This window comes from Astatotilapia calliptera, chromosome 19 (assembly GCF_900246225.1).
Source record: "Astatotilapia calliptera chromosome 19, fAstCal1.2, whole genome shotgun sequence".
Classification (NCBI taxonomy): Eukaryota; Metazoa; Chordata; class Actinopteri; order Cichliformes; family Cichlidae; genus Astatotilapia; species Astatotilapia calliptera.
Genome location: NC_039320.1, coordinates 13,780,686 through 13,791,071, shown reverse-complemented (window position 1 = coordinate 13,791,071; position 10,386 = coordinate 13,780,686). Strand labels below are relative to the sequence as shown.

General features: G+C 41.6%; 1 protein-coding gene across 3 annotated transcripts in view; it reads right to left on the bottom strand.

Annotated features, from left to right (window-relative positions):
• Nucleotides 1-10,386, bottom strand: part of wdr35 (WD repeat domain 35) — a 28,089-nt gene that overhangs the window by 11,039 nt on the left and 6,664 nt on the right. For 2 of the 3 annotated variants that reach the window (XM_026152763.1, XM_026152761.1), the window contains exons 11-23: nucleotides 9,035-9,070; nucleotides 8,865-8,925; nucleotides 8,200-8,344; nucleotides 7,756-7,825; nucleotides 7,426-7,479; nucleotides 6,894-7,003; nucleotides 6,553-6,772; nucleotides 6,372-6,452; nucleotides 5,727-5,863; nucleotides 5,316-5,519; nucleotides 5,015-5,161; nucleotides 3,905-4,037; nucleotides 10-120 (exon numbers count right to left, since the gene is read on the bottom strand). In XM_026152763.1, the coding sequence (XP_026008548.1) occupies nucleotides 10-120; nucleotides 3,905-4,037; nucleotides 5,015-5,161; nucleotides 5,316-5,519; nucleotides 5,727-5,863; nucleotides 6,372-6,452; nucleotides 6,553-6,772; nucleotides 6,894-7,003; nucleotides 7,426-7,479; nucleotides 7,756-7,825; nucleotides 8,200-8,344; nucleotides 8,865-8,925; nucleotides 9,035-9,070 (1,509 nt within the window). The remainder of the gene's footprint in view (nucleotides 1-9; nucleotides 121-3,904; nucleotides 4,038-5,014; nucleotides 5,162-5,315; nucleotides 5,520-5,726; nucleotides 5,864-6,371; nucleotides 6,453-6,552; nucleotides 6,773-6,893; nucleotides 7,004-7,425; nucleotides 7,480-7,755; nucleotides 7,826-8,199; nucleotides 8,345-8,864; nucleotides 8,926-9,034; nucleotides 9,071-10,386) is intronic. The other variant, XM_026152762.1, reaches the window with a different exon arrangement.

Below are 10,386 nucleotides of genomic sequence, written 5' to 3'. Positions count from 1 at the left end.
ACCTCTCACCTGGTTCAGATGGACACACGTATCGACGGCAGCTTTGGGCTGGTTGCACTTCAGGTAGGCGTTCACAGCCTGTTCGCACATGCCAACTGTAGCAAACATCTGACCGATCTCCTACAGCATAAATATAGAAAAGATGTTGAAGAGTGATTGTGATTTAAGGTAACATATTTAAAGAAACTGGCACTGTACATATCTATCTATCTATCTATATATATATTAGAGGTGCAACAATACACAAAATTCACTGTTCGGTTCGATACTTTGGTGTCACGGTTCGATATTTTTTCGATACAAAAAAAATGTTCATGCCTTTTTAATTTTTCATTTATTAAATTTTCACGGCACATTCCGCACCACATCTCTCTGCGTTCATCATTTGTTTGAAGCCAGCTCACCTCCTGCAACTACTTTTCTGAGAATACATGCTTCTTTTGTGGTTCGGACTCCTTCTGACATTACTTTGGAGGTGGAGGAACATCACAGTAATTGCTTAAAGGAGCTTGCTTCTTCGACATCTTTAAGAGTTCTAAACAAATGTCTGTCCTCCTCCTGAAAATCTTATGTATGTAAACACGTGTTGCAACTTCTTATCTTGTGCCCGTTTTTTATTTTGACAGCGAATGCGCACCTGCGGACCACTTATGTGCAGCCCTGGTTATTTCACTTGTCATATTGCAGCCACAGAAATTCTTTTGTCCATGAAACCATAAAGCTGCACTTTCTTTTTGCCTTATAGTCTGATTTGTCATAACTTTTCCGTTTTGTGGTAAGCTTTTCTTTGGCTGTCACTTCTTCACCCTGACCTGTCTTACTTGGCTCAGCAGAACTAAAATATTGTGGCGAGCTCAGACAAGGAGGAGACGGAGGTATCGTTTGGTCTTGCTTCCCGTGAGCTAGCCAGGGAGCACAGCCGTTTATTGACATCTGCAGAAGAACACTGCCGCTAGCTAACTGCTCAGCGCGGCAACAGCACAGCAACAACAACAACACACAGGGCGCCCTCTGACCCCGGAAGGACACACCGTCGCAGCGAGAGGGCGTCACCCGTCACTATGGCAACATAAACAAAACATAACTGTACAAACAGAACCCCGAACAGCCCTGACCCGCTACATAGCCCCCACCTAAGGGGTCAGTCGTCCCCGACGACCCCATTACCCCACACAAAGTCCTGCAAATGTCCAAGTGCCTTCTTTTGGCGCACCGGCCGGTCACGACCGGAGGGGGGAAAATTCACTCGGGTCAGAACATGGGGTGCCATCATCATCCCACTTCTGACACCAATGTGGCGAGCTCAGACAAGGAGGCGACGGAGGTATCGTTTGGTCTTGCTTCCCGTGAGCTAGCCAGGGAGCACAGCCGTTTATTGACATCTGCAGAAGAACACTGCCGCTAGCTAACTGCTCAGCGCGGCAACAGCACAGCAGCAACAACAACAGCACACAGGGCGCCCTCTGACCCCGGAAGGACACTCCGTCGTAGCGAGAGGGCGTCACCCGTCACTATGGCAACATAAACAAAACATAACTGTACAAACAGAACCCCGAACAGCCCTGACCCGCTACATAGCCCCCACCTAAGGGGTCAGTCGTCCCCGACGACCCCATTACCCCACACAAAGTCCTGCAAATGTCCAAGTGCCTTCTTTTGGCGCACCGGCCGGTCACGACCGGAGGGGGGAAAAGTCACTCGGGTCAGAACATGGGGTGCCACCATCATCCCACTTCTGACACCAATGTGGCGAGCTCAGACAAGGAGGAGACTGAGATATCGTTTGGTCTTGCTTCCCGTGAGCTAGCCAGGGAGCACAGCCGTTTATTGACATCTGCAGAAGAACACTGCCGCTAGCTAACTGCTCAGCGTGGCAACAGCACGCACAGCAACAACAACAACAACAACAACACACAGGGCGCCCTCTGACCCCGGAAGGACACACCGTCGCAGCGAGAGGGCGTCACCCGTCACTATGGCAACATAAACAAAACATAACTGTACAAACAGAACCCCGAACAGCCCTGACCCGCTACAATATATATCCTGCTGCTTTTACACACGCACTCACATAACGCTCAGCGATTCTCTGCGCGATCAACCTCTCACATGTTTAAGCTTGCTGCAGGAGATTTCACTTGTCATGTTTGCATAGTAAGCTAACGATTGATAAGACGATGTCAGAGGAATTGGTGCACAAATTATCATCACTGACCAATACACAGTTCGCGCGATTGCAAAGTGAAAGCAAAAAACAAGCGCAAATTCAAACGCGATTTCAATATGTCACATATTGGCAGTGGCTCACCGATGCCAATGACATAATTACCCAGCTACATTTCCGAAAGAATGCAAAACCATTGACATATATTTTTCCTTCCTACGATAGCCCGACGGGCAGGGCAGAGATAGATTTTGGTAGCCCGACTGGAAAAATCGCTAGCCCCGGGACGTCGGGCAGGCGATTTTGTGAGCCCTGTATCTGATTGAGGAATCACTCATCTTTGGAAAAGAGAGTTTATTACAGAGAAATGGCTCTTTCCAAAATAAAAGCTATACAATATGCTTCTTCTGGGCTATATTCTCAGCAGCATATTAAACATATCAGGTCCCCATAAGAAGAATCATGTGCTAACGGCTGTCTAAATAACTGGTAAAGTTTGTAGCATGCGTGCTTGTTGTTTTTGTCTGCTTCCACTTGTCTTTGCACTAGGATGATGTCGGTGTAAATGTGCAGTCATATTTGTTGTGTTCCCACTAGTGCTGTCAGCGTAAATCTCTTTGAAATGACGTTGGCAAATCTCCGTTAACGAGCTACCACAGATGGCCCGTGCATGGGGCTGGACAGCCAACACGTTAATGAGCTAACTGCGCTAACACACTAGCTCCCACCCATGTAATTGAGCTTTGCGTGGCACATCCAACATACTGTTTTACTTTAGTCCATGACGCTTACCTTCAGGGTCATACCTCACATGAAAACCAAAATAGTTCCAAACGCCAGGTCTGAATGAGGGTGGGGGAGGTTCAATTTGCCATGTTGCAAGGAGAGCTTAACTTCTGTCTCGCTAGCTTGCCCTGCGCTCAGTGAATCTGCGTTCCACTACTCCGCCTAGGCTGCACTGTCGAGCGCAGATCCACTGAGCGCTGAGCGCAGATCCACTGAGCGCTCAGCACAGACAGCATCGTCAGAAAGAAAGTTGATAAAACAATTTAAAAATTTATTTTGTATTGTTCGATACATATGCGTACTTGTAACTGTCCTCTATGTCTGCAATGTTGCCTTCTGGTAGTTCAATCCCCTCAGTTCTGACTACCTTCCCTCTCTTTGTTACCATCCGACTACACTTCTCCAGTCCGAACGACATTCCAATGTCATTGCTGTATAGCCAGACAACAAACTTCACTCCGTGAAGTCTTCAAGTAACAGAAAAATATATTATACTAATTCTACTCGCATGCTTATGCAAAAGGTTAAAAAGGGTAAAGGGACTTTTATTTCTTTTTTATATATATTTATTAGGGGTGCAACGATACTCGTATCGATATTGAACCGTTCGATGCAGTGCTTTCGGTTCAGTACGCATATGTATCAAACAATACAAAATTTTTAATTTATTTTATCAACTTTCCTTCTGACGATGCTTTCTGTGTTGAGCGCTCAGTGGATCTGCGCTCGACAGTGCAGCCTAGGCGGAGTAGTCGAACACAGATTCACTGAGCGCTCAACACAGACAGCATCGTCAGAAGGAAAATTGATAAAATAAATTAAAAATTTTGTATTGTTCGATACATATGCGTACCGAACCGAAAGCACTGTATCGAACAGTTCAATATCGATACGAGTATCGTTGCACCCCTAATATATATATATATATATTTGATCCAAGAGCATCTGATTCACCTGTAACAGCTTATGATTCTCTGGCAGAGCGGCGGTCAAACGTTCAAGGCCATCGTAGTCCTCTAGCATGTAGTAGCATTCGGCGAGTCTCTCCTGGTTACGACCCTTAATATAGTACTGCACAGCACTGACCCTTGAAAAGAAATCATATTTAAAGTTGTTTTTTTTTTTTTTTTAAAAAGGGGGGGAAAAAGCTGCGGCTGTTCTCTGCACTTCTCTCCCAATCCAGCTGATCCATTTTGCCAACCAAGAGTTCGAGTGCTTCAGATTAAATCAAATGTTTTCCCAACAATTTTCTCCAACAAGGAGTGTACTTGGATAACGAGTTAAAAATGGTTTACGAAATATAAAAGATGTGAAAATATTAGACAGTCTCCTGCACAGCAGTAAACAATCAGCTGACAATCAATCTGAAAGTGAAACAATAGTCACTACATGCCAGTTCAGTCAGCTCTTAAATCCAGTGTTCTCCGAGTGAGACTGAGCCAGCTGTTCAGACTGACAGACACATCTGATGACTGTATGACAGGAGCACATAATCTCTAAAATGAATAATCACAAACAACAGAGGTCAGAGCCACAATTTGAGGTCTAACAACTGATGACCAGATATACACCTCTCCTCATGGCTGGCATACAGGAGCAGTCGACGCAGACCCTCTCATCTCGTTGCCTCCATGATTGTCTCCATTTTTATTTCGAGTAATGTCTTCCTCAATTACATTCTGCTCAGGATCAGATTGAAAAGGCCTAACATAACATCTTAGCAGCCACTTCATTATTAACATGAAGTGGTTGCATATGTGTTAAAAGTTGTCTGCAGGTATCCAGAGGCACTCGGTTACACAGGACACCTCTAGTTTGCATAAAGTAGCCTGAAGTTCAACTTTATTCAACTGAGAACTGGCCACCTCATCCCATCCGCACAAATGAATGCACTGCAGATCTGATTTGATAGACTATAAAGGATGAAGGATGAAAATGACAGATTCTGTGGGCATGTATCATAAAGTTTAAAAAATGAAAAAATGAAACCAGTAACACTTGAAGATTAGATTGTAAGAGAGAATCAACAACCTCAGAAAAAAGGGGTGAATAAAACTTCAATACCACTTCTGTCTGTCAGCATAGTAGTCTCCAATGGCATTGTTGGCTTGTTCAAGCAGAGCATCATCACTGTCCCCAGAACCACTTTTGAGCAGGGCCAACACTTTGAACCAGTCTCCAAGCTTGATTCTGAGACTGATAGCGAGATCCCTGCAGTGACAGACATGGTCATTTTGCACCATATTTCACAGGATGGGGGAAGAAATATGTACTGGAGCAACATTAATAATTCACTTCACTACAGGAAATTTAAATGGGAGGTAGTAGGGAGATTTTTTTGGGATACCAGAAAAAGCCACTGTACCTGCGATCCATATCCAGGTACATGCGTTCAGCTTCCTCAAACCTGCTAAAGTAAGCCGCCACTTCAGCCTGCTTCATTGGCTCGCTCTGCAAGTTTCCCAGGCGCTTGACAAACTCAATGCCCTGATAGTCTTTGCAACGGACAAAAGCCTGCTCAGCCGTCTTAAGGTCCAGTTTCTGGAGGGCTGCCTCAGCAAGCAGACGCCTGGCAGATTTAGAAAGGAGAGTGTTCTTTGGCTTACAGAAATAATGTAGCACCAAAACATGCAAAGAAAATTTAATCACTGCAAAAGGAAATTGTAGCAGAACACTGAAAGAATGAAAAGGATAAAATAAAGACTTGATTACTACATATATATATTTAAAAAAACAATATTGAATTAAGAACAGAGGTGGAAAGTTTTTTAATTACCAAAGTCTTGGATGAGGATTGTCTTCAATGAACTGCGAAGCTTCTTCAATGCCCACTTTTTCAATCAGTGCCCGACTGTCTCTCAGGGAGCGGATTTCAAAGTTGATGAGGTTGTCTTTGTTTGGTCTCTCTGGATCCTGTAATGGAATATTCCTTATTTAAATGATAATTAAGAATAGCAGTGTCAAATATTTTATTTTGAAATTTCAGTCGCTGGGGCCATGGCATAGTCAATAATTTAGGTGATTGCCAAGGTCACAGTGTCAAACTGCTGTTGGTCAGTCTGACCAGAACCTGTAGCAGTTAAGAGTAATGATCTGTGCAGTTTGCAGAGCAAGTGAAAACTACTGTCACAGCTCCTATGCAGGGCGATTGAACTGTAGACTGAGTGCAGGATGAGGAACTCGCTGGAAAAGCAGCTGAATGATGTGGATACGTGTTAAAACCGACCTGTCCGAGTCGGCTGAGCTGAGTCAAGATTAGCTAGCTAGCACTGAACTTTCCAAATAAAATGCCTACATATTCACCCTTAACATCTTATAGTCTTTCAAAAACAGACATACTTGTGTAAACATAGTTAAAAAATAAATATGACTGCATTACATATTATATTTGGGCTTCATGCAACTTGTTTCAGACATTTACCTTCATGATTTCATCAAGTAGGACAGATTTGATTTCCAGATCTTCAAAGTTGCAGATGTATCCAGATGTTTGGATGGGTTCCTGTTTTTTAAATAAACAAATTACCCTCACTAAGAATAACATTAATGTTAGTGCAGTCTAAGTTGGAGCTGTACATCAGGCATACTACTTAAGGACTCACCTCTGGGTCTAAGTTTCTAAATACATACATCCTGGTCTTCTCCATCATAGCAAACAGATCAGGGTTATCATTTGCCCACTTCATGTCCCAAACATCTTTGCGCTCAAACTTAGATGGATCTCCTGTGGATGGCTGGTTTCCAGTCCCATTATCTGTGGAAGTGTGAACTTCCAGATCCAACAGAGTCATAATACCCGCGATGTCGATTATGGCCAGACGACTGAAGAAAAATAAGCATTATACACGACGACATTAGACTCAAAAATACAACCTAAAATTACTCAGTAAAGCACACCTGTTACTGGTGCTAACCTGTAACACCATAAAACACCAACACTTACCTTGAGTTGCAGTTTAGGGAGAGATAATGGGCTCTGTTGTTCAAAGTGTACTTCTGGACGAGAACAACATTTGGGAGACTGTATCTGTGGAGGGTGCCAGACTCACGACCCTGTGAAGACGTACACACAGTTATTTTACTCTTGATTCCATTATATGGTTCATTGCCAGACTGACGTGGATACAGCAAGCAAAGAAAACATGAATATTCACATATACAAATTATATAAAAAACATATAAAACAACATATTCATATGAATCAACTCCAGTTATAGCTAGCTTAATCATGTCACAGACCAGCCTCTCAGACTGAAGAAAACTCTGGTTAATATTTGTTTAACTATGAAGAAATGTTTTCACATTCAGACTTTACTTGGGGAGGCTGAGCACAAGACAGAGAGAAAGGAGGCACACAATTCACATGCAATAGTTACAGCTTTAATCAGCTGTATTTGGGGGTGTGAGGTTGTTAAGTTTCTGCGGTCTGTATTTTTGTTCATGTGCATCTTTTATAAATTCAGGTTTGTACATACCACAATCAGGGTCTTATCTGTAGCTGTAATGCAACAGATGGGATCTCGAGTTGCCTGAAATAAAACATAAGTGCACATACACAACGTGAGAATCACAATAATCCATCTTACTTTAAATTATAAAAAATATCCTTTTCTCACCAGTCAGTAGTTAAATAAGTACTTTTAAAGCCATTTATCTGTATATTTTAATTGCATTAACAGAAACACTTGAGAGTTCAGAGATAAGAGTGTTTAATTTGAATGTAATCAGATAATAAGTGTTAAGTTTAGAACAGAAGAAGTGTCACTTTATTGAAATGTAAGACAGGAGATACACAACGTTCTTACTGTGAAGGCCTTTGTGAAATCTGGGCTGGTGTCACTAGCTCCAGATGGAGTGCTGTCGATGTGATAGACCCTGGAGGTGCAGGAAGTCAGAACACATGAGAAGGAGCCACAGAGACAGACAGCCAGACAGGCAAACAGCTTCTAGTTCACCTGACGTGACTTGTAATCCAGGTGTTAGGATAGATCTGGCAGAACATTAGTTCACACCAAGCCGCTGGTCTGGAAACTCACATGAATGAAGCCTTTTTATTGCACCGTCATTATCAAGTCTCACACAGCAACAGTGAGACAGTAAACCTGTGGTTTCATCCACTGGCTCACAGATTCTAACACTGTGGTGACCTGGCCTTCCCGTATCTTTCCATGATTTACTCTCTGGCTAATACCTGGCTTTGTTCTATACCCGTCCAGTCCCCGTGACCAGTTTGCAACATGTGAGCTCACCTTTCCCTTCCCTCCTTCTTTGTTCTTGTCACTTGGTTGATCTCCAGGGCAGTCAGTTTTTTTGCCACTCTATACTGCCACATGTAGAAAGCTTCTTTGGATGCAGCGATAACGTGGGTTTTAGTCATGGTAACAAACATTGGATCTGAAGAAATAAAAAAGTGAGCATCACATGAGGGAGAAGATTAAAATATATAACAGCATGGGACTGTGTGAATCTAACAGTGCCAGCTCTGAAAAGATCAAAGCTTCTCCGTGGTTAAAACATCAGGGTCTCAATATGTAAAAGCATGCTGTGCCCTTGAGAGGACCCTCATTTCATACAGATGCTCAAGGTTATTGTGGGTGACAGCAGCAATCTCACAGCACACCTTGAACATTTTCTGCAAATTAAATTTTGTGGAGAAATTCTCAAACAGTCTCCAGACCTACTGTTTGACACACACTTCATTTAACGCTGTTTATCAAGTTGGGATATGCAAAGCCCACTGAGCAACATAAAGGCAGCCAGTGTTCAGTGCTAAAGGAAGCTGGGTGGCTGGAGGTAGGATGTAAGCTATGTCTCTATGAATGTGGTGTGATCTCTCACACTGACTTAAAGACAAACAGTGGCCTTAATCATACCAATGCTGCACCACAAGTATTTCTCATCATATGAAACTCACCGATGTCTATGTATTTTGAGTCAAGTGGTGTCCCGATGGAGTTGAACAAAATCAGGACATACTGAAAAACACAAAATGGAGTGACATTATCCTGCAGGTCAATTTAAAACTTTATGTCATAACAAATTGTCCTCTTTTTTGGGGGTGTGAGCTTTTAAATTGTACATTACCCTCCCATGACTCGCAGATTCTACCTCAGCATCCTCCTGTGTGGCGACGGATTAGAAAAAACAGGAGGCAAAACAGCAGAGAAACATTTGTGATCCTCACACTAGTCCAAATCCACTATTTTTATTACCTCTGTTGCTGGATTTCTCTAACTCTACAACTATGGCTGGGCGATATATTGATTTTTAAAAGATATAGCAACATAATTTCATAGCAATGTAAAGAATCACCAGTGCTTGTATCCAACTCTCAGAACCTGAAGTTCTGGTCCAACAACAAATAATAACTTAAAATTTTAGCAAACAAGGTTTTGCAGTTGGAGCACACTGAGAAGGAAATTACTCTTCAAAGCCAAGGAATTAAAAACAATCATTTTTATCACTCAGAAAATGGCATGTGCCTTATTCATGTTTAAACCCTGGCCACATTTGCAGACTATAAAGTTGGTAACTTTATGCACCAATACTCTACACAACACATTTTAATTATCTTTATCTTAGTTACACTGCATAAAAACTTAAAAACAACAATTAATAAATAAAAACAGAAATAACAAAGTAACAAAAGAAAATTTTTGTTTTCATACATTCTCATTACATCTGACATTTATTGAATCTACATGAGTTCTATTAGAGAAGTTAACTTAATGTTAACCTGTCTATGTTCAGAACTTAATTTACTTTAACTCATTCAGTATTCCTTATAGGGAATGCAATGTGGAATGTGTAGTGTAAAAATGATTTATGCTGTTTAGTTATATTTAAGTTTTTGTTAAAATTTTTCTTATGTCATTTTTAATTTTGTTAAAATAACTTAACTCTGGGTATAAATTAACTCTTTGTTTTGCAGCTCTTATAGTTAGCTAATTTGTTAGCATTTGTTTCCCCCGTGTCTCTAAGTCGGTCTGATGGAATGTAAAGCCATCTAAATAAACCCTCTCTGTCTCTGTCTCTCTTTCTCGCTATCCAACCATCCATCTAATTTTGGTCCATATCGCCCAGCCCTTCAGTATGAACCTTAAAGATACTTTTTGTAAATTCTTGTGTTTAAGAATTATTTTTAAACTTTCAAAAATAACAAAAATAAAAATTATCAGCACAATTTAAAGAAATAATATCATATAGTAAAGTCATAGATCTATGACTTTACTTCCAAAATGTGCATGCTGTGTTGAAGAGAAAAACTAGTTAAATTAGTGCTCTATTTTCCAAATAGCACCAGTAGAAGACTAGCACTGTAAGTCTGTGGAACCTTTATTTAACATATTCTTATTTGCAGTGGTGGCCAAGGAAGAGGCAACGCCTGGTGAGAAGCTAAAACATAATATCAAAAGTTACACTGTAGCACACATCAG